We start from the raw sequence: 24906 nt of genomic DNA, 5'->3' as shown, positions 1-24906 counted from the left end.
CTATCTGGTAAATGGGTCCAGCTGGCGCCTTCCTCAACTGCTCAGGGGGCCAAAGGGGACTGTGCGGGGAGACAACTGCCGGTGTATTTTCTTTGCTTTGTTTTTTTTTCTTTGTTTTGTTTTTTCCTTTAGTTGGTGTACGTACCCCCTCGGTAACCCGGAGCAGCTTGCATGACTGGGTAGATGTATAAATGTTTTATTTTTTGTGCATTCTATGAATAAAGTATATTTTTTCAAATAAAAAAAAAGTGACGAAATGTCTGGGGATGAACCTTCCAGTTCAGCGAGTAAACTCACACCCAGAACCTCAACCTGAGCTACAAATCTTCTCAAAACTCGCTAGCATGCTCCTGATTATTGAATGGACCACATAATCTCCTGTGACTGATCAGAGATGAAACTGCAACGATGTTCTTTCTCTCAATGCGATTATGGTGTGTAGCGACTCTTTTTTCCAATGAGATAATTCCCTTTTATCATTTTCTCATGGATACACAGTGCAGCTAAACTGATAAATCAGCCTCAAACCTCATTGTTAGATTGTAGAGAATAGTCTTTCAACAATCTCAGTGTCTATCATCCCGCTTCCTATCTAATTGACATCAGCCACACTGCTATTTATGTCCAGTGAGAAGCAGCTTCATGACAACATCACAACCTTGCTCCAGGAAGCTGACAGCTTTACACAGCGTCTCCCAGTGTTTTAACCTCTACAGGACCTTGTCCTACTCATGCAACCACCACCAAAATTTCTCACTTTCTCTTCCTCGGAGCTCTTGCCTCCATCCCCAAGCTACCTCCCCCGCAACCTCCTGCTCCCCCCATCCCACCCCCGGCACAACCCAGGCCTATATTGCCAGTCCTTCCCAGTGCAGAGTATGTAGCAGACTAGGAAATTCCCTGCCTCACCCCATTTCTTTGACCAACCATTTGGTTTTGTGCCCAGTACTCCTGAGATGGCAGGAGAGAGATAGAATTGGTTAGAATTGTATTCACTGGCATTTAGAAGACTGAGGGGAGGCTCATAGAACCCTGTAAAAGTCTAGCAGGACTATTCAGGGTAAACACAGCAAGGATGTTCCTGATGACCGGATTAAAGCTAAGCTGAGCTGTGAGATGAGTGAAGGTTTGTTGTCGTGCCCACACTGGGATGGACGAAAGTTGTATTACCAAGTTGCCTGGCCCATGGCAGGTTCTCCTAATATCAGCCCTGCTCATCATAGGTATGTTTTAGACACTGCTTCTGGGGCGTCCAGAACAACTGGTCACAGTCTAATGATATGGAGGAAATATTTAGGACTGAGCTGGGGAGAAATGCCTTTAGTCAGAGGGGGCACCTGTGGAATCCATAGCCACAGAAAGCGGTTGAGGCCAAAACATTGAACATTTTCACAAATGAGTTAGATCTTTGGGCTAAAGGAATCAAAGGGAATGTGGAGAAAGTGGGCACAGGGAACAGAGTTGGATGATCAGTAATGATCATACTAAATGGAAGAGTAGGCTTAAGGGCTGAAAGGCCTACTCCTGATCCTATTCTCAATGCTTCTGTGTTTAACTTCACTCCACTGTCCATTTTTATCTTATTTCCTTAATGAGCAATTTGGAATGCTTTCTTGTGTCCAACGGTGCTATGCAAATACAGTGGTTATGAGGCCACCTTATTTGAATCCAAGCTGACTAGTCGGGGCTACATTGACATTTTGAGTTGTGTGCACAGGACCCTGAGATATTCCAGCCACACTGCACAGCAGCTTGTCCTGCCCATGGGAATCCCTGGAGGAACATTATCCAGGCCCACTACTCCCCTGACTCTGGGCACAGTCAGGCCTCACACTGTCCTGTCTGACAGGGCCTGAAATTGTAGGCGCCTTGTCCATAGCACTGTTCGTGGGACCACTGGCTGTCTTGGAGTGTGCAGAGACTGGTGAGAGAGTGGGTAACAGCAAAGGGGAAGGCTAGACGTCTCATCTGAGGAATGGGCATTGAGTGCTGCAGGATCCCATTTGAGGGTACATTAGGGGTATGGCTTGTACCTAGTGTTATCGCAAGGCTGCTAGTGTGACCAGGGCAGATCACTTCCCTTGCACTCAGTGACCACCGGTCGGTCCATGGCTTGTATCTGGAAAATGACTCCTATTAAGGTATTGGGAAGTAATAATGAAGGGTCTAGGCCCGAAACGTCAGCTTTTGTGCTCCTAAGATGCTGCTTGGCCTGCTGTGTTCATCCAGCCTCATACTTTGTTATCAAGGTATTGGGAAGTGGTGGCTTGCTGGCATATCTCGGCTTTAATGGCCCTGCTCAAATTGCTTTTGCTGACAATGGCTCAGCTGTTTAGACTGGAGAAGCATCCAGCCCTGACGCTAACCGAGCTCAGCAAGGCAACAGACCTGAGGTATTCCATTTTCATCTCTGTTAAACTCACTGACTTCAGAGCCACTCCTATTAGGACTCCACAGTTTGTGTGTCAATTGGAATAGCCTCTAAGGAGCAGTTATGTTATCGAGACTCTGGGACAATCCCAGTGAAAGGGCTGGAATGGAAATGTCCTCACTCAATCAGAGGTATAACTGCCTGACTCTCTGGGACATTGTTATCACAGGTCGCAGATATAAACCATCCAAATTGACTCAACAATGTGCTAACCATGGGGAAGTGATCAAGTCAGGGTGGCTTTTATAAAATAGGTGGCCTCTGGTATTTAGAGTCTGAGTATTATAAAGGAGGTCTGAGTTCAATACAGTGTGTCTCCTCCAGGTAATACTGAGGAGCATTGAGAGGGGTCATTGAAAGGGGGGATGTTGAAGAGGAACAAGGTGGTTAAGGCCCCAGGGACAGATCAATGTGTTTGCTGTGAGATGGGATGGTGAGAGACACCGAGTACGGTGATTGGTGGATTAATCAATGATAAAACTGTAAGACTGGCCTGGAGGGAATTTCCATTCCTGATGGCTCTGGTGATCTTCCATGCTCCTGGGCAGTCAGAGTGCTGAGGATCTTGTACTGTACTGACAGATCACACTCGATATTGATCCCTGGTGGAACAAGGCCACTAATACATAGATATCAGCTGTGAAGAGAGACTGGACAAACTTGGTTTTAGTAGAACATAGAACATAGAACACTACAGCGCAGTACAGGCCCTTCGGCCCTCGATGTTGTGCCGACCTGTCATACCGATCTCAAGCCCATCTAACCTACACTATTCCATGTACGTCCATATGCTTGTCCAATGACGACTTAAATGTACCTAAAGTTGGCGAATCTACTACCGTTGCAGGCAAAGCGTTCCATTCCCTTACTACTCTCCGAGTAGTAGTTTGTTTTCACTTGAACATTGAAGGATGAGAGGTGATCTGATAGAAGTTTATAAACTGATGAGGAGAGAATAGATAATTGGAGTCTTTCTCCCAGGGTAGAAATGTCACTGTCTTGGGGACATAGTTTTTAAGGTTAAAACAGCTAAGTTTAAAGAAGATGAGAGAGGCAGGTTTTGTACACAGAGGGTGCTCAGTGCCTGGTATGCACTGCCACAGTAGGCGCTGGAGGTGGATACAGTAATAATGTTTAAGAGGTATAACAGATATATGAATAAGCAGGGAATAGAGAGATATGGACTGCATAGAGAGAAGAGATTTTTAGTTTTGCAAGGCATCATTTGTCAGTGTAGTCTTCATGGGCCAAAGGGCCAGTTCCTGCACTGTACTGTCCTTTGTTCAGTTCTTCTTTGCTCTAGCATGCAACAGACTGATCCCCGCTCACTGTCTAGAGATCCCTGATAGAGCAAAGCCTGTCATAACCCCATATTGAACCTCAATCACTGAATATACACTGACCTGGAATGAGTCTCTGGTTATGTAGGTTTGGATACAAGAATTAATGGGGTGATAGATAGTGAGGAGGATAGCTTTAGATTAGAGGAGGATAGAGATAGGCAGGTCAGTTGGGCTGGTCAGTGATAGAAGGAATTCAATCTGGATAAGTGAGAGGTGAGACACCTGGTCAGGACTAACAAGGCAATGGAATACATAAACAGTAGGATCTTGGTGTGCTTGTTCACCAGTCCCTCAAGGTAGAGAGACAGTTAGATAAAATGTTTAAGAAGGCACATGGATACTTGCCTTTATTAGCCGAGGCACAGAGTTTAAGAGCAGGGATGTAATGCTGTGACTGTATAAAACATTGGTCAGGCCTTAGCTAGAGTATTATATGAAGTTCTGGAACTCACATTACGGGAGGGTTCTGATGACATGAGAGAAGGCGCAGAGATTTACCGGTAGTTACCTGGGCTGATGAGTTTCTGTTATTTGAGAGATTGGACATATAGGGGTTGTTTTCCTTAGAGCAGAGGAGATTGAGAAGGGGCATGACAAGGATGTAAATAATCATGAGGCACAAATACAGGATAGACGGGAAGAAACATTTCCCCATGATGAAGGGACCAATGACTGGGTTAGTCGGGGGGTGCAGGATTAAAGTGGGGCAGAAGGTGAGGGGAACTCACTGTATATAGATTCCTGATGGAACAAGGCCTATGATAACCCCAGGCATATTGCCAATCACTGTGTTTGGGTCCCTGATGGAACAAGACCTCTGGTAGCCCCAGGCATATCCCTGATCACTGTGTTTGGATCCCTAATGGATAAAGGGCTGTAGGGAGGGGAATGCTGGTTAAATAAGCAGCCGGGAAGTAAGGCAGTGTGTGTAATCAGGGTACTCGGTGTGGCACAGTGACAGGCAGTGGGCAGCACGGCAAGGTTCCCCTGAGAGCAGCAGGGGGAGAGTACCCCTCAGTTACACACTGTCACAGCAAAGGAGCAGGAAGCACACACCAGTGTATGGTCAAAGCTGAGAACTCTGTGAAGCACGTGCTGCTCCAGCTGAGGAACATTAAATCCTGGCACAGCTCTAATCAAACTTTGTCAAATCAGTCCAGAGTGATACACAGTCTGCGCAGTGCAAAAAGCCTGCCATCTCAAACTGTTGTCCACTGTGATGTCCTTTTTATTCAGCCTGGTTGACTGGGTCATTGAACGTGTCCTACAGGTTCACTTGCAGGCCGTCACCTCCCTCCCCAGAACCATCACATGAGCCCCTCCCCCCACCACCGTCTCAAAGACAGTCTGCTGTTGTAATAAAAACAGGAAGTGGTTAGCAACTACTGAGAATTAAAGCTGTGCTGCTACAAGAACCATCTGTGCCAGTGTATGTTAGAGTATGAGCGTGTGTCTGTGTGTGTGTGTTGGAGGCCTCTATGTAACACTCATCAAGGTCTTTTTCCCTTTGCAGTTCCCCAAATCTGCCCACGCTTCTTGCTATCTATTTAGTTTCATTTCTTACTAACAAGATAATCCCGTCCACTCTGCCCCTCTGCCTGTCCTTTCAAAAGTACGTGTATCCTTAGAGATTTACTTCCCAACCCTGATCCCCTTGCAGCCAGTTCTGTGATACCCACAACATTGTACCTGCCAATTTCAATCTGTGCTTCAAGCTGATTTCCCTTGATTTGTACACTGCCTGCAGTTCAGTACAACACCCTCAATCCTGCAATGACTGCACCCTTTTTGTCCCCTTATCTGCTTTGCCTGATAGTTGTATTCCTGACCCTTTCCATCTGTCTGTTGTCTTACTTGTTCTGAAGAATTTAATAGCCTCTGCTCAGGCTTCTCCAGCTGTAAATTCTTCCATAATTTTTCATGCAACTGAACACCCCTCTTCCCCACTATTTAGTTGAAAGCCCATTCCACAGTTCCAGTTATGTAATTCTCCAGGACTCTGGTCCCAGAATGTTCCAGGTGGAGCCCATCCTATTTGATCCTGGTCCATGTTCTGGTCTCACCTCAACCCTGATCCCGGTCCCAACTTGGGAAGTGTTGCTTGCTTATGGGAATGTTGGCCTATCCTGCTCTCAGTCAGTGTAGAAGAAGTCACTGGGAGAGTGTGATTCCCAGTCAGAATGATGCCTGTGTCTCAGTGAGACACCGAGTGGTTCCAGACCTCAGTCATATACACAGTGCTGTCTTATTAATGATTAAATCTCTCGGGTGAATTTATTGCAGAGATTACATTACACGCTCTATGGCTTTTGGCTGCTTGTCCTAGTCCTTGCTGTTTTGATGATTTGGTTGCTGGGTTTCATTGCAATAAACACGATGACAGTGAGGTCATGCCCCCATGAGAGTGTGGATCTCACTGTATAATTCTCTTCACGGCATGTGCCTTGCCTTGCGTTTGCCACAAGAACAGGCCTTGACTGGTCTCCTCAAAGAGGTGCCCTGTGATTAGCTGGTGCCATGTGATCTGTTTGCCCTGTGATGGGTAATGTGTCTGTTGTGTGTGGCCCACTGACTGTGGAGACTGTACCCTGGAGAATCTGTGTGTTTTACAACTCACCCGGCATTGACCCTGTCCAACAAATCAACCCATCCTCTATCATATACCCTAGGTTACAGCCCTGAGTGATTCCTATTTCATTGATCTCTATCAAATGAGAATCCATCATGCAGTGTTGCCTTCCTCGAGATGGTGAAGGTGACCTTGTGCATTTCAACAATCGGCTTTTATTTTCTGGAGTTGTGTTGGCTTATTGAGTCGATCAAGGCCTAGACAGCACCTTGTTTGTTTTGGTTGGGCAGCTTGCATGTAGTTGAAACTGGTTGTATTTTAAGAAGGTGGGATGATGGACCTATGTGACACATCATGTGAGTGTGATGCAGTATATCAGCTACAGATGCTCAGAGATGGAGAGCTCACTGACAAGGTGGGCTTTTTCTACTGCACAGAGTATTTTCATGCTGCGTTGGCCAAGGAGAAAAGGACAAATTGTTGCCCAGCAGGAATACACATTGCACCAATTACCCCGAGCCTCAAACTGCACAGCAAGTTCACTCATCAGATTGTCAGGGATATTCTTCGAGTTGGGAGGAAGGCTGGGTCTCTATTCTCCCCTTTCAAGAATTCCCCTAGCCTCGCAGTCCCTGAAAGGACTCCGTTATCACTGTGTCTTTCCACACTGTGTCCCTCCCACTCCTCTTATTTTAGTGGCGACAGGTCTCCTGATTTTGAGAGTGGGTGTATTTTAACAACTAGTCATAGACCACAGGTTTGAAGGCACACATGTGTATTTCCTGTCTGCTGCTGCTCTTTGAGTACAGTGGTCATGTTTGGAACTTTGATTAGATTTGGCTTTGACTTTCTGCATTTCCCTGGCACCAACAGTTCTCCTCCATTGGACTGCAGTGTTTCCCTTTGTTGCTGGAGCTCCAATCTGATTGTCTGTTGCATTCCATAGCATCCAGCCCATTCCCCCTCACACTGCTGCAACCAGTCATGGCTTAAAGTTTCATTTTGAGGGTCGCTGCTGTTGGTGTGTATGTCCTCACCACAAGCCAGCCACTGTCCCACTAATGTTCTCCACCTCACTGGTGTGTGTTTCCATGGCAATCAATCTCAACCTTTCAAAGACACAGATCCTGAGCATGCTCAGAACACTGGGTTTTCCAATTTTGTAAACTGACTCCTCCATCAATGGGATTTCTCTCTGCTGGATCTCTACTTCTGACTGTCTCCCCTCTTGTCTATGTCTGCTTGCCCTGTGTTTCCCCATTCATATGTAATTGATGTTTTACTCTGCCAATTCACACATTCCCCTCCTCCCACCACCACCCCACCCCACCCCATGGGCACATCCCTTCAATAATACCATGTTTTTTCCTTTCCCCGACCCCACCCTGACCCGTCGTGCTTTTTATCAGCACGGCCCCAGTTTAGTATGGATTGTGTATAGATGATTGCATCAATATCTTGCTGGAGCCTGGTTCTCTCTCACGTAGAGGTGACAAATTTGCTTTAGTGAATCCTCAGTACCTGACTTGACCTTACAGTATCCATTTTCCCCACCCATACTGTGGGTCACTGTGACTATTCCTAACAAATCCCACCTTGGTCCATCCACCCACTGCTCTGATAGCTCATCTTCAAAGCATCTCTCGGCTTTTTGCTGCTCTCAATTTTCCTTTCTCATCCTGATTCTCAACTGACAACTCAATGACACAGGCTGACGGTCAGGCCAGGACCCACGGATGAAGCCAAGCAGCTCTTGCACAGAAAATCCAAAGCTGTTTAATTGTGAAGTTAAAAAGCTTGTGCTCGATCTGGTTGCTTTATTTTTTAATGAGCTGCCTGCTGATTTTAAGAAACAGGTTGTTTTTCACACTGCCACAAGCTGCCTCTTTAATTGACTACCTGTTTGCTGTATTCTGGAATGTTTTAAAGGATGAAGATGAATATTAAACTCAGTTAAGTTTCTTTTTCTGTCCAATCTCACAGGCCATTGGAAAACCATGGGAAAAGGCTGCATTAAAGCCACCAAGTACTTTCTGTTCCTCTTCAATCTGCTGTTCTTTGTAAGTATAGGATTTCTTCATCTTGCTGAAGAGAATCAATAATCTCATTAACATTCATGGTGTGAAAAGCAAGGTTTTCAGTTTCTGCGTGTGTTGTGAGATTCCATCGGCATCTCTTCATAAATAACCTCTGCCTGGCTTGGATTTAGCCTCAGTTCCTCGGTACATTTGCTGAGGGGAAGGGGGTGAAGATGCTGGGTACCCATGTTTAATAAAGGAGGAGTTGACAATGATCTTCCCTATTAGTTCCTATTATCTATTCTGTTAACCTCCATATTCATTGCAGGAACATTTTGCGTTTACTTTTTGCCATTCCTAGTATATCTTTAATGCCTGTTTTTCATATTGTTCCAAGGCCATTGGGTTAATGTGTTCTTAGAACTTTTGATCCTATTTTTACAAGATGTTACAGCTCATGAACTAACCATCAATATTCCCCGATGATGGAAGAGCCCAGCACATCAGTTCAAAAGATAAAGCTGAAGCATTCACTGCAATCTTCAGTCAGAAGTGCTGAATGGTTGATTCATCTCAGTCTCCTCCAGTGTTCTCCAATATTACAGACATCAGTCTTCAGCCAAAATTCAACTCAATCCACATGATATCAATAACTGGTTGGAGACACTGGATACTGCAAAGGCTATGGGCCCTGGCAACATTCTGACAATAGTACTGAAAGCAAGAGGCAGTCATAACCATTAGATTAATTAACACTAATAGGATCAATGGTTAGGGACAGGTTGAGGGATGCAGGAGACAGTGCTGAAGGAACTTCAGTCCTTGAGCTTGTCCAACAGTTTTGAGAGTCTTGCTTACTGCATGGATGAGAGTGGGGGCCATAGGGAAGATGAGCAAACTGACCGTAGAGCTGTGGTGTAGGGAGCCATTCAAGATGGGGAGAAAAATGTACTTGTGATTGGGGATATTATTGTCAGGGCAATAAACAATGTTTTCTTTGGCCAAGGTTGAAAGCCCTGAAAGCTGTGTTGCCTGCCTGGTGTCCAGATTTAAGGTCTCTCATCTGGACTGTAGAGGAACTTGGAGTGGGAGGGGAAAGATCCAGTTGTCGTGGTCCATGTAGGTACCAAATATAGGTAGAAAGAGGAAAGAGGTTCTATTGAGAGAATATAAGCAGCTAGGGGATAAGTTAAAAAGCAGAACCACAAAGATAATAATCTCCAAATTTCTACCTGAGCCATGAGCAAATTGACACAGGGTCAATAAGATTAAAGAGGTAAACATGTGATTCAATGATTGGCATGGGAGAAATAGATTCAAATTCCTGGGACTTGGGCACCAGGACTGGGGAAGGAGGAAGCTATTTCGATGGGATGGGTTCAGCTTGACTCATGCGTGACCAGAGTTCTTATTTTTCACCAGAGCAGACACCCTCAAAATATTTTAAGAAGGTAGCCTAAGACCATAACTTTTTCTTGTTTTTTAAAGGCAAATATGAAGTGCCTGCTGCAGATGCAAAGCAATTGATTGAGCTACTCGACATTAAGCAAATCACAATTTGTTTAAGCACTGTAGTTTAAAAATAGAACCAAAGAAAGAAGAATTTAGAATAACTTGACTCTAGTGGAAAACTTAGTGTAATAGATGCAATGACCATTACTAATTAATTAACTGTTCCAGTGTAGGAACATCCCATGAACCCCTTGATTAAAAAGGAAAATTCAGATATAGATTCTCTCATGCAATTTTCCAATCCAGGAGGGGAAAAAATATCAAGAGAAAATTCAGAGAATACCAGCCAAGAGAAGTTCACTGAAGCTTCCAACTCTGTTGAGACCCTAATAGCTTTTGATGTTGCTGAAAAAAAACCCCACAAATCTGCATCTGTGAGAGCTGGCCAGATCCATTCAGGTTGTTAAACAAACCCAAGGTCTCCCAAGTCGTTTACTTTACTCCAGACTGCTTGTCTACTCTGCCTTACAACCACTCTTCAAAAAATAAACTGGCATATCATCACAGTCCTGAGAATCACACAGCTAGGGCTTTAAACCAAATACTGAGTGGACATGGGTTTAATTGCATGGAAAATTATGAGACCATTTAGAAGGAGAAAGGGCTCAGCAGGGACTATTAAAGTTTCCAGAACAAGTAATAGAACAGAGGGTATGAAATGGGTCAGGAACCCAACTTCAGGCACAGCAGATCAGGGGATTACTATGAGCAGGGAGCTAGTCAATGCAGGGCAGAGGGTGTTGTATTTAAATCCATGCCATAAACAAAGCAAGGTAAATGAGCCTAGAGCACAGATTGAAATTGGCAGATACGATTTTTGCATATCACAGAGACGTGGCTGCAGGTGGGTCAGGGCTGGGAACTAAATGTCCAAGGATACACGTCCAATTGAAAGAACAGGCAGATGGGCAGAGGGGGCGATGCTGCCTTGTTAGTAAACAATGAAATTAAATTGATAACAGGAAATGATATACAGTCAGAAGGTATAGAATATAGTGGGTGAAGTTGAAGAAACACAAAGAAAACAGTGGGAGTTAGGTACAGGCCTCCTAGCAGTAGTCAGGATGTGGGGAAGAACGTCAATCAGGAGATAGAAAATATATGTAAGAAATGCAATATTACAATAAACATAGAACATAGAATGTAGAACAGTACAGCACAGGACAGGCCCTTCAGCCCACGACGTTGTGCTGACCTATTATCCTACTAAGATCAAACTACCCTGCATACCCTACATTTTACTATCTTCCATGTGCCTACCCAAGAGTCAATTAAAAGCCTCTAAAGTATCTGACTCCACTACCACTGCTGCCAGCGCATTCCACATGCCCACCACCCTTCCTCCAATCACCTTAAAATTATGCCCCCTCGTAATAGTCATTTCTGCCCTTAGAAAAAGTCTCTGACTATCCACTCTATCTATGCCTCTCATCATGGGGGACTTCAGTTTACGGGTGGACTGGGAAGATCAGGGTGGAAGTGGATCTGAAGAAAAGGAATTTGTGGAGAATCTACAAGATGGGTTTTTGCTTGGAGCAGTTTGTATTAGAGCCTACTAGGGACGGGCAATTCTGGATTTGGTAATGTGTAATGAGGCAGACTTGATTAGGGAGCTTAAGGTTAAGGAACCCCTGGAGGGCAATGACCCTAATATGGTAGAATTCACCCTGCAGTTTGAGGGAGAAGCTGGAATCAGATGTGATGGTATTATAATTGAGTAAAGGTAACTACAAAGACATGAGGGTGGAGCTGGCCACAATTAATTGGAAAGAAAGATGGTGGAGCAGCAACAGTGAGAGTTTCTGGGTGTAATTCAGGAGGCACAGCAGAAATTCACCCCAAAGAAGAAACATGCCTAAGGGAGGATGAAGCAACCATTGCTGATGAACGAAGTGAGGGACATCATAAAAGCAAATGAAAAATCATGCAATGTAGGGAAGATCAGTGGGAAGCCAGAAGATTGGGAAGTCTTTCAAAACCAACAGGTGATAGCTAAGAAAACAGTAAGTGGGGGAGAAAATGAAATATGAGGACAAGCTTGCTAGTAATATGAAGGAAGATTGAAAGAGTTTTTCTAAGATATATAAAAGACACAAGAGAGGCAAAAATGGATTTTGGACCACTGGAAAATGAGATTGGAGAAATAGTAATGGGAACAAAGAAATGGTGGAGGAACTAAATCAGTACTTTGCATCAGTTTTCACAGTGGACGACATCAGCAGCGTATCAAAACTTCAAGAGAATCAGGGAGAGAGGTGAGTGTAATGGCCATCACTAAGGAGAAGGTGCTGGGGAAGCTGGAATGTCTGAAGGTGGATCAATCGCCCAGAAGGAGATTGGACCGCACCCCAGGAGGAAGTGAAGGAGATAACGGTGGAGATTATAAAGATTTTGGAGATCTTTCAGGAATCGCTGGAGTCAGGGAGTGTTCCAGACGGCTGGAAAATGGTGAATGTAATATCCCTGGTAGGGAGGCAGGCAGGATACAGGAGATTGGATCGGTCGCTTAGTCTGACCTTACCCAGGACAAAGCAGCTGGCTTAATTGCCACTACATCCATAAGCATCCACACGCTCCTCCACCGCTGCTCAGTAGCAACAGTGTTGTACTACCTACAAGATGCACTGCAGAAATTCACGAAACACCCTCAGACAGCACCTTCTAAACCTATGACCGTTTCCATCTAGAAGGATAAGAGCAGCAGATACTTGGAACACCACCCCCTGCAAATTCCCTCCACAGCATTATTATGGTCTACCCACGCTGATATGGACTGTGATGGTTCAAGAAGGCAGCTCACTACCACCTTCTCAAGGGCAACTAGTGATGGGCAAGAAATATTGGCCCAGCCAGCGACTCTCACATCCACAAGTGAATAAAGAAATCTCATCAAGCTATTGACTACCATTGACTAGGTATATAAAGCTTTTGACAAATTTAGAAAGACTGAGAATAATAGTATGGAAGAGTTCATAATGGAATTCAGTGGGTTGTACGAAGATTGCAGAAATGTGGCAAATCTCTGCTGGCATCTATATTCTTCAACTGTGCCAAAGTATCAAATATTGCCAAATATTTTGGCAGGAAAAGAATTGCAGCATCAGAAGCACTTAACAGAATGCTAAGAAAGCATTCCCCTCTGTTCCCTTTGTGCTACAAATGTTGCTATCAGCAAATGAAGGGAAACTGGAGAACAAGATGTTAACAAATTGGCAAGTCTGTGTGGATACATGTTGCAGGCAATGGTACAAAAGGAGAACAGCAACGAACAGAAATGAGAACATGAATGTCCTTGATAATTTCAGGAACCAAAGAGGATTTGGGACTTACAACAAGTGATTGAACCCTAGAATTGCTCAGTGTTTCAGTTGAGATTTAAGGTAACATTGTGTCATGAACTGTCCCAGAAACGGTTTGAAACTAAACATGTATTTGAGGATCTGAGGAACAGTGTGGAAATCCAAGAGAAGGTATTGTCGTGGTCACAGGAAGATTCAGCCCAGTGATGAATGCATTGGTGGCAGAATCATTCAGTTGTATGATATTGGACAGTGGATGCGTACCTACCATACATATTACTTCCTCCTGGGGTGCGGTCCAATCTCCTTCTGGGCGATTGATCCACCTTCAGACATTCCAGCTTCCCCAGCACCTTCTCCTTAGTGATGGCCATTACACTCACCTCTCTCCCTGATTCTCTTGAAGTTCTGATACGCTGCTGATGTCGTCCACTGCTTTGTCCTGGGTAAGGTCAGACTAAGCGACCGATCCAATCTCTTGTATCCTGCCTGCCTCCCTACCAGGGATATTACAGTCACCATTTTCCAGTTTGGAACAGTTTGGCTTAAATGCCATCAAGGTGCTCTGTATAGAAGATTTTTTTGAGTTCCACCAGTTTCAGATTGCAGATGGTCTTTTGAAAACAGTGATTATTCCAATTTAAGTAGTCAGTATTGACCAGTTTTTCAGCACAGATGTAGTGCCCAGTGAAATAGCTTTGTTACTAAGTAGACTGTTGATGTAAAAAAGCACAGATGAAACTGGATATAAAAATGCTGAAGTTATTGTATTTAGAAAATCCATGAATTTGCAACTTACACAATTGGGACACTGTGGTATTCATTGAATGGAACATAAAGTCTAAAGAAATTAAAAAAACTGCTATTCATGTCAGTGTAGAAGTTTAGAAGATATGGGGCAGCAAGGTAGCTCAGTGGTTAGCACTGCTGCCTCACAGCGCCAGGCACCCGGGCTCGATTCCCGCCTTGTGCAACGGTGTGGAGTTTGCACATTCTCCCCGTGACTGCATGGGTTTCCTCCGGGTGCTTGGTTTCCTCCCACTTTCCAAAGATGTGCAGGTGATTTGGATTGGCCATGCTAAATTGTCCATACTGTTCAGGGATGTGTAGATTAGGGGGGTGGAATGCTCTCAGGGTCAGTGTGCACTTGTTGGGCTGAAGGGCCTGTTTCCACACTGTCAGGATTCTATGACAGAAAGTCAACTGTGTTAAAATTGGATTAAAATGTGCTCACCTGCTTTCTAAACAATGAAAACTTTTACCGAAGAATGTAGGAATAAGGCATGAGGAGTACAGTAAGCTTATCGAAGAGATAAGTTGTTAAGATTTGTAAGAAATATTGAAGCATGCCGTAATGGCCTATATTAAGTCTGTCCTGAGCAAGAGATTTTAACAAGGTATTGGTGATGGATTTAAGGGAATGGACTGAGAAACAAAGATTTACTTTCTATATTTTGTAAATCTGGTGACCAAATTTTGTTAGTCAATGATTATGCCAAGTAAAGATATGAAAAAGATTGTGGATAAAGTATTGGGAAAGCGGATAGGAACTGGACTTGTGATCAACAGCAAGATTTCTCACTGATAATGGGGATAGGGGTTGAGGGGAGGGGAATGATATGTGAAACTGTGACCTTAATAGTTACACATAGGGCAGCAGAAGCCCTTATAGCAATGGGGCAAGTGAAAGGATGCATACTGTAAAAGATTAAATGGTTCATAAAATTTTGACAGTTCAGTCAAATTGCAAATAATGCTCTGCGCAATACTGTGCATACTTAGGATTTGGTGCACATGCTGGGAAGATACCATCCATATCAATTAGTTTTTTGATAGAAATCATAAAGTCCTATCAGGGCTAGGTGACCAGCACAGTCTTGGGAAGAGGCTGTAATTAGTTTCACCTTTATATTAGAACGTTTGAATGAACTGCATGTGGGCGGAAAGACATTCACTCAAACCCAAAGTGTCAGAATTTGGCGAACCTTAAGATACAAGGTAAGTTTGTTGGAAACTACTTTCAGTCTGGAAAAATAGAATTAAAAATAGAAGGTTATTGGTAAAGAGAGAAGATGTCTTTGTGATCATGAACAAACTGATAGACCGGCTCGTAAAAGATGCCAAACAACAAGGACTGTTGAGAATTTGACGGGTACGAAGAGGTGCCAGATATGGGATAAGACATCCCCTGAAGGAATTTATCAGGCTAAAACAAGGTTAATGGCATGAAGTTTTGGAGAAAAACTGCAAAGTCAGCCTCTAAGGGTAGATTCACAGAAGACAGCAGCAACTCTTAAGTTTTTTTTGTTTTGTAAACAGTAAAGCATGGGAGCATTGATCAATTGATATTAAAGCTGCATTTTCACGGCAAAAGCAATTTAAGAGGAGGTTGTTTCTTTGTCCTCCAGATGAGGCACCAAATTCATTGGAGCCACTCTGGACGGTCAATAAATGCATAGAAAGCTTAAATTAAGTATCTAGGTTTGGTACTTTTCAATAAGCTCTGTCTCTTATTTAAATTGGTTTGTCTTCATTTAAAATCCAACCCTGTCATGTTTTACTGGCATCATTAGCAGCAGCCTATACAATGCACGTAGAAATTTCTTGTGGAGTGAGAACAGTGAATTTGAAAACATTGTCACAAAGGCACTTAAAAGAGAATCAGAAATTGGAAGTCACACTTCTGGGGCTTTTACGTGCACTGGATTAGAAATGAGTCAGAATGGATCATGTGTCACTTTCTATTAGCAATCTAGGATGTCACAAAAAGACGCAACAACTTCCAAATCTGAAACGAGGGGATTGTGAAGCAGAATTAGATTGTGGAATTGGCTGGCAATTCACACAAGGCCAGATGTCTGTTCTAAAGTGTTAGAGTTGAGTGCTTCTGTAGCGTCATAGAAACAGACCCTTTGGTCCAACTTGTCCATGCTAACCAGATATTCAAAATTAATCTAGTCCCATTTGTCAGCATTTGGCTCTTATCCCTCTAAACCTTTCCTATTCTTGTACAGATCCAAATGCCTTTTACATATTGTAATTGTACCAGCCACCACCACTTCCTGTGGCAGCTCAGTCCATACACGCACCACCTTCTGCGTGGAAAAAGTTGCACCTTCGGTCTTTTTTCATATTTTTCTCTCTGACCTTAAATCTATGCCCTCGAATTTTGGACTCCCCTAACTCTGCGAAAAGACCTTGGCTGTTCATCCTAACCATGCCCCTCATGATTTTATAAACTTCTATAAGGTCACGCCTAGCCTTTGACACTCCAGGAAAAATAGCTCCAGCCCATTCAGCCTTTCCTCCGACTCAAACCCTCCAACCCTGGCAACTTCCTTATAAATCTTTTCTGTATCCTTTCAGTTTAGCAGCATCTTCCTTATAGCAGGGAGACCTGAATTGACCACAGTATTGCTAAAGTGGCCTCACCAATGTCCTGTACAGCCAAAAACATGACCTCCCAAATCCTATACTCAATGCACTGACCAATAAAGGCAAGCATACCAAATGCTGCCTTCATTATCCTGTTTACCTGTGACTTTCAAGGAGCTGTGAGCCTGCACTCCAAGGTCTCTTTGTGCAGCAACACTCCTCAGGACCTTATCATTAAGCGTACAAATTGTATCCTGATTTGCCTTTCTAAATTAAAGCTCCTCACATTTATCTAAATTAAACTCCATCTGTCACTCCTCTGCCCATCTGATCAAGGTCTTGTTGTATTCTGAGGTAACCTTCTCCACTGTCCTCTACACCACACCTACTAACCATTCCTTCTATTTTCATATCCAGATCCTTTATATAAATGACAAAAAGCAGTGGACTCAGCACCGATCCTTGCAGCACACCAATGGTCACAGGCCTCCAGTCCAGCAACCTTCCCCTACCACCCACTGCCTCCTACCTTCAAGGCAATTTTGTATCCAAATGGCTAGCTCTTCCTGGATCCAAGTGCTTTTACCTTGCTAACCAGTCTACTATGTAGAATGTTGTCAAACATCTTGCTGAAGTCCACACAGACAATGTTCACTGCTCTGCCTTCATCAACCTTCTTTGTTGCTTCTTCAAAAGACTCAATCAAGTAGTATGACACAATTTCCCATGTACAAATCTGGGTTGACTATTCCTAATCAATCCTTGCCTTTCCAAAAACATGTAAATCCTGTCCCTCAGAATCCTTAATGTGGAGGTGCTAGTATTGGACTGGGGTGGACAAAGTCAGAAGTCACACGACACCAGATTATGATCTAACAGGTTTATTTGAAATTACAAGCTTTCAAAGCACTGCTCCTTCACCTGATTAGGAACAATGCTCCGAAAGCTTGTAATTTCAAATAAAACTGTTAGATTATAATCTGGTGTCATGTGACTTCTGACTTTGTCCTCAGAATCCCCTTCCACAACATACCCACCACTGATGTCTGTCAGGCTCACCGGTCTGTAGTTCCCTGGCTTTTCCATACCTTTAGCCAACCTCAGTCTTCTGACGCCTCATCTGTGGCTATCGATGATACAAGCATCTCAGCAAAGGGCCCAGCAATCACTTCTGTAGCTTCCCACACAGTTCTGGGGTACACTGGATCAGGTCCTCGGGATTTATCCATCTTTTGTGTTTTAAGACATCCAGCACCACCTCCTCTGTAACATAGACACTTTTCAAGATGTCGCTATTTATTTCCCCATGTTCTCTATGCTCCAAATTCTTCTCCATAGTAAATACTCCATAGTACCACATGCATCTCCTGCAGTTCCACACATAGGCAACCTTGTTGATCTTTAAGGTGCTCTATTTGCTCCATAGTTACTGTTTTGCCCTTAATGTATTTATAGAATCCCTGTGGATTCTCCTTAACCCTGTTTACCAAAACTATCTTATATTCCTTTTTGCCATCAAGACATCCCTTTTGAGTATATTCCTACTGCTCTTATACTTCACAAGGAATTCACTCGATCCCAGCTCTCTGTACCTGCCATATGCCACCCATATCTTGACCATAGCCTCAATCGCTCTAATCATCCAGCATTCTCTACGTCTGCTAGACTTGCCCTTTATGCTAACAAAAAAACATCTCTGGACTCTCGGTATCTCATTTTTGAAGGCCTCCCACTTTCCAGCCATTCCTTTCCCTGCAAATAGCTGCCCCCAATCAACTTTCGAAAGTTCTTGCCTAATGCTGTCAAAATTGGACTTTCTCCCATTTCGGACTTTATCCTTTTCCATCACTATTTTAAAACCAATAGAATTATGATAACTGGCCACAAAGTGCTCCCCCACTGGCACCTCCATCACCTGCCCTGCCTTATTTCCCAAGAGTAGATCAAGCTTTGCACTTTCAGAAAAGTTTTGCGTGCACACTTAACAAATTCCTCTCCATCCAAGCCCTTAACCCTATGGCAGTTCCAGTCCATGTTTGGAAAGTTAAAATCCCCTACCATAACTACTCTGCCATTCTTACAGATAACTGAGATCACCTTACAAATTTGTTTCTCAATTTGCCACTGACTATTCAGGGGTGGGGTCTATAGTACAGTCCCAATAAGGTGATCATACCTTTCTTATTTTTCACTTCTACCCAACTAACTTCCCTGGATGTATTCCCAGGAGTATCTTCCCAAAGTACAGCTGTAATGTTATCCCTAACCAAAGACTCCACACCCTGTCCATCTTGCCCACGCTCCCTTCTATCTTTCCAATAACATCTGCACCCCAGAACATTAAGCTGCCAGTTGTGTTCATCCTTGAGCCATGTCTCTGTAATTGCTATGATACCCCAGTCCCATGTATCCAACATCCTGAGTTCATCAGCCTTATCTGTTGGGCCTCTTGTATTGAAATAAATGCAATTTAATTCACCTGTCTTACCTTGTTTTCTGCCTTGCTCTTGTCTGTGTTGACTATTTGACTTACTCCTCTTCCCAACTGCACCAGTCTCAGACTCTTTTCTCACTATCTCCTTGGGAACACCTCCACCCTGCTAGTTCAAATCCTCCCAAGCAGCCCTAGCAAATTGCCCCGCAAGTATTTTAGTCTCCTGCCAATGCGGGTACAATCCGTCCTTCTTATACAGGCCAGTTCTGCACCAGTAGAGATTCTAATGATCCAAAAAAGTGAATACTTCTCCCCTGCACCAGCTCCTCAGCCATGCATTCATCTGCTCTGTCCTCCTATTCCTACTCTCACTAGCTCATGGCTTGGGGAGTAATCCAGATATTATTACACTTGAGGACATACTTTTTGTCCTCCGGCCTAATTTTGTATATTCTCTCCTCGGAACCTTGTCCTTTTCTTTTCCTATGTCATTGGTACCAGTGTCTACTATGACCTCCTGCTGGTCCCTCTCCCTTTTGAGAAGATTCTGCACCTTCTCTGAGATATCCTTGAAACTGGCACCATTCTGATGTCTCGCTATTGGCCACAGAAACACCTGTTTGTGCCTCTGACTAGAAACAGACCACTAATCCAATCGATCACTTGGAACCTGACATACCCCTTGTTACATTAGAGCCAGTCTCAGTACCAGAAACCTAGCTGTCAGTGCTACATTTCCCTGAGAGTTCATCACTCCCTACATTTTCCAAAACAGCATTCTTGTTAGAGATGGGGATAGCCACAGGAGACTCCTGCACTACCTGCCTCCATCTCCTGCCTTTCCTGGTGGAAACCAATCTACCTGACTGTATCTTCAGGTAATCTCCTTCCCTGCCACTGCCATCGATCATACCCCCTAGCTCCTGTAAATTTCTCATTGCCTCCAACTGCTGCTTCAACCAATCCATGTGATCCAACAGGATTCACAACCAAGCACACTTCCTGTAGACATAATTATCAGTAACATGGAACCTCTCCCTAATCTCTCACATCAGACAGGAAGAGCACATCACTCTATTACAGGTCGTCTCAGCACCTTAATCTGCAGACCCAGAAATTAACAGTCTTACTGCTTTAAAAACACTACACTTGGATAACTTCATATCTGTGTTTTATTTTCTAAAAAGTTTAATCAAGATACAGATCTCAGTAAAACATAAAAGAACGCACTACTCTATAATAGATTTACAAAAAACATTTATGATTTTCATAAATCCTAAGAACAGCTACTTATTTGCTTCAGGCTCATGTACAAAACTCCACAGTGGAAGATATTATTCCAACAAATAAAACAGTGGAAACATTAAAAATGGAGCATTGTGTTTTGAAAATTGCATCACTGGGCGATGCCAGGAAAATGGCACTTGTTTTTACCAATACTTCTTCGTGATCAGTTCACTGACTCTCCCTGTAGATAAATATGGGAAACCCCTTGCTGACTGTTACTTTGGAAAGGTAAAGGAAACCCCTCGCTGGCTGTTCCTGTAGAAATGAGGATCAATGGTCGGCACAACATCGTGGGCTGAAGGGCCTGTTCTGTGCTGTACTGTTCTATGTTCTGTGTTCTATGTTCTAAAGGTATGGGAAACGCCTCACTGACCGTCCCGGTAGAGAGGTACGGGAAACCCCTCAGTTCAGTCTCCCTGGCTGCTCATATCAGGGGACTGTATGCATTTCTGAGCAGTTTGACTGGCCCAGCTTGGGCATGCTCCTGCATCTGTTACTCACATGGAGTTAGTTCAGCAAGACCTTCTCTATCCTCACCCTCCCTTTCCTGTGGATTGTGTGTGTTCTGTTTTTCTCTCTCTCCCTGATGTATGGATTGTTCTACAGATTCTCGGAGCTGTTATCCTCGGTTTCGGTCTATGGATTCTCCTGGATAAAACCAGCTTCATCGCTGTTGTACGTAAGTGTCTGCAGAGTACACTTCCTTCTCCTGCTTGACCTGTGCTGTGGTTTAATACATGAGCATACAAGAATTCTAGTATGCCATTCCAATTTCTCTTTGGAAAGATTATCCATCACAGATTTAAAACTAACAACTAATCCAGCATTCCATGCTGTTTGTGGAAGACAGTTCCAAATCTCTGCCACCCACTGTGTGTAGAAGTGCTTCCTAACATTTCTCCTGAATGGTCTGACCATAATTCTCAGACTACGCCCTCTAGTTCTGGAATCCCCAACCAGTGGAAAGAGTTTATCTTTATTTACCCTGCCTTTTCTTTGGACAGCCACCATATTTAACTTCATATCTTCTAAAAATTATCCTGATCTATCCTTTTGCGGTCTAAAGTGGATACTCTCACACTTGCTTATACTGAACTCCATCTACCACTGTTTTGCCCATTCACCTCGCCTGTCAATATCCCTTTGTAATTGTGTGCTATCATCTACACTGTCCACAATGTCACCTCATTTTGTATCATCAGCAAATTTAGATATATGAATTTCTATGCCATTATTCAAGTCATGAATAAATAATGTGATTAATTGAGGCCATAAAGCAGATCCTTGTGGGACACCACTGGTCAGATCCTGCCAATCTGAGTACCTAGCCATTATCCCCACTTTCTGTCACTTGTCACTCAAACAATTTCCCAGTTATTGGAGCTCTGCGTCTGTTGAAGTGGAGCTCTGTTCTCCTATTGCACTGCACTCCTGTTTAAATGGAGTATTATGGAGTCTTTTGAAGTATTTGTTTTTCAACTCACTGGAAGATGAAGATGAATAAAATTCAGGAAGAAGTAATCTTTGACATTTCATGCATGAAGGACTTGTTAAAATTGAGCAGTGACCTCATAGCTTCTCCCAGGTTTCCAGTTAGATGGAGCTGGGCTCAGTGCAATGTACATCACTGATTGATGTAAGTGAATATTGACTCAATATTGATTTGCTCTCTGCAGAGTCCTCATCGTCTGCTTTGAAAGTTGGATCATACATCTTGCTGGGAGTTGGCTCTGTGACCATGTTGATGGGATTCCTCGGGTGCCTTGGAGCAGTGAATGAAATCAAATGCCTTTTAGGATTGGTGAGTCGGAGCAGTGCAGCTGTTGCAGAGTAACAAGACACTGGTCCACATTGTTTCCATTGGAAATCTGGAGCACTGGGGTCTTTGGGTCAACTGACATCATGGAAGCTTGGGAGATACTTTCAAATTTCTCTGCTTTACAGATTCAGTATCACTGCACACTGCAAAAACAACAGGCGCTGAGCAAAACTGGGGAAAAGCCTAAGGGTGAACACAGACAGAAACATACACATCGAGTGCATGCAGATGTAAGCACACATTGTAATGTGCTCACACATACATACACATTCTCTTATACACTCACTCGCACACGCCCCCCCCAACTCACACACAAGCACACACAATCAATATCTCACACGCACACTCTGCCTCACACAGGCGGGCGCATACTGCACTTTCTCCCATACACACAGTCCCTCACACATGCACACACATGCTCTCTCTCTCATGCACGAAGTACGTACACACAGTGTCACATGTGCTGTCTCTCTCACGTGCAGACACACATCGTACATTTTATTTTTGCAATTTGGTTACACTGTTTTCCAATTCAAAGTTCTTGTGATTTCTCACAGAATCTGAGTTAATTCTAACAGTGACCTAACAATGTCAGGCTCCCTCCTTTTCACTCAATAAACTGAGTAACCACTTTACACACCTCGTCATTATAAGATCCTGCTTTTATTGGACTTTCAATGTAGCCAGTAACTCTCTCACTGTAGCCATAGTCAAAGATTTCATACTATCCATGGATACATTTTGTCCTACAACTGTTTCAGCCGCAATCCAGCCCATTTTGAGATTCCAGTTCGTGTCACGTACTTCCCGACAATTCTCCTGTTGTTATGACGAACACCTCCACATACTTATTCCTTTAAAGATCCCACAGATCCCTCATCTGTTTATCAGCTTGCCATTGATTCCAGCTGATGGTGATCCTGGACAAATCTGATTCCAGAGTGATTTCCCTTGGATACATCTCAAGCTTTATTTTTGTAGTTTGTTTCCATAGTAACAAGTTACTCAACAGATTCACATGAAGCTGCCAAAGTACTTTTAACAAAAGGACATCAACAGTTATTACACACCAGAAGACATGTAAAAAGAAGCTATATATGCACGAGATAATTTGGGAAAGACCTTACCATGAACAGAGAAATTAAAGATTCAACCCTTTTCCCCAGAAACAACCTTTACAGATTTTCAAGCCCACTTCTGTTTTCACTCTTTAATATCTTTCACAGCTGACAAGGTCAAAAGCATATTCATCAATGTGTGTACATTTACCAGATGTATTCTCTCGAACAGCCTCTCCTTGAGACACGGAGACACAGATTCACTGACTTTAGAACATAGAACATAGAACAGTACAGCACAGAACAGGCCCTTCAGCCCACGATGTTGTGCCGACCATTGATCGTCATAGAACATAGAACATAGAACATAGAACAGTACAGCACAGAACAGGCCCTTCAGCCCACAATGTTGTGCCGACCATTGATCCTCATGGATGCACCCTCAAATTTCTGTGACCATATGCATGTCCAGCAGTCTCTTAAATGACCCCAATGACCTTGCTTCCACAACTGCTGCTGGCAACGCATTCCATGCTCTCACAACTCTCTGCGTAAAGAACCTGCCTCTGACATCCCCTCTATACTTTCCACCAACCAGCTTAAAACTATGACCCCTCGTGCTAGCCATTTCTGCCCTGGGAAATAGTCTCTGGCTATCGACTCTATCTATGCCTCTCATTATCTTGTATACCTCAATTAGGTCCCCTCTCCTCCTCCTTTTCTCCAATGAAAAGAGACCGAGCTCAGTCAACCTCTCTTCATAAGATAAGCCCTCCAGTCCAGGCAGCATCCTGGTAAACCTCCTCTGAACCCTCTCCAAAGCATCCACATCTTTCCTATAATAGGGCGCCCAGAACTGGACGCAGTATTCCAAGTGCGGTCTAACCAAAGTTTTATAGAGCTGCAACAAGATCTCACGACTCTTAAACTCAATCCCCCTGTTAATGAAAGCCAAAACACCATATGCTTTCTTAACAACCCTGTCCACTTGGGTGGCCATTTTAAGGGATCTATGTATCTGCACACCAAGATCCCTCTGTTCCTCCACACTGCCAAGAATCCTATCCTTAATCCTGTACTCAGCTTTCAAATTTGACCTTCCAAAATGCATCACCTCGCATTTATCCAGGTTGAACTCCATCTGCCACCTCTCAGCCCAACTCTGCATCCTGTCAATGTCCCGCTGCAGCCTACAACAGCCCTCTATACTGTCAACGACACCTCCAACCTTTGTGTCGTCTGCAAACTTGCTGACCCATCCTTCAATCCCCTCATCCAAGTCATTAATAAAAATTACAAACAGTAGAGGCCCAAGAACAGAGCCCTGTGGAACACCACTCACCACTGACTTCCAGGCAGAATATTTTCCTTCTACTACCACTCGCTGTCTTCTGTTGGCCAGCCAATTCTGTATCCAGACAGCTAAGTTCCCCTGTATCCCATTCCTCCTGACCTTCTGAATGAGCCTACCATGGGGAACCTTATCAAATGCCTTGCTGAAGTCCATATACACCACATCCACAGCTCGACCCTCATCAACTTTTCTAGTCACATCCTCAAAGAACTTGATAAGGTTTGTGAGGCATGACCTGCCCCTCACAAAGCCGTGTTGACTGCATTTAATCAAGCCATGCTCTTCCAGATGGTCATAAATCCTATCCCTCAGAATCCTTTCTAACACCTTGCAGACGACAGACGTGAGACTTACTGGTCTGTAATTGCCGGGGATTTCCCTATTTCCTTTCTTGAAGAGAGGAATTA

The 24906-nt window shown here is 43.7% G+C and overlaps 1 protein-coding gene across 2 annotated transcripts in view; it reads left to right on the top strand.

The window, feature by feature from the left end:
* Positions 1-24906, top strand: part of cd82b (CD82 molecule b) — a 62188-nt gene that overhangs the window by 15200 nt on the left and 22082 nt on the right. For both annotated transcript variants that reach the window (XM_048545604.2, XM_048545605.2), the window contains exons 2-4: positions 8327-8403; positions 20875-20947; positions 21945-22069. In XM_048545604.2, the coding sequence (XP_048401561.1) occupies positions 8341-8403; positions 20875-20947; positions 21945-22069 (261 nt within the window). In that variant the 5' untranslated portion in view covers positions 8327-8340. The remainder of the gene's footprint in view (positions 1-8326; positions 8404-20874; positions 20948-21944; positions 22070-24906) is intronic.

The sequence above is a fragment of the Stegostoma tigrinum genome, chromosome 17 (genome assembly GCF_030684315.1).
Source record: "Stegostoma tigrinum isolate sSteTig4 chromosome 17, sSteTig4.hap1, whole genome shotgun sequence".
NCBI classification, from domain to species: Eukaryota; Metazoa; Chordata; class Chondrichthyes; order Orectolobiformes; family Stegostomatidae; genus Stegostoma; species Stegostoma tigrinum.
The sequence above is the reverse complement of the archived record's forward strand: the minus strand, read 5'-3'. Positions and strand labels throughout refer to the sequence as shown.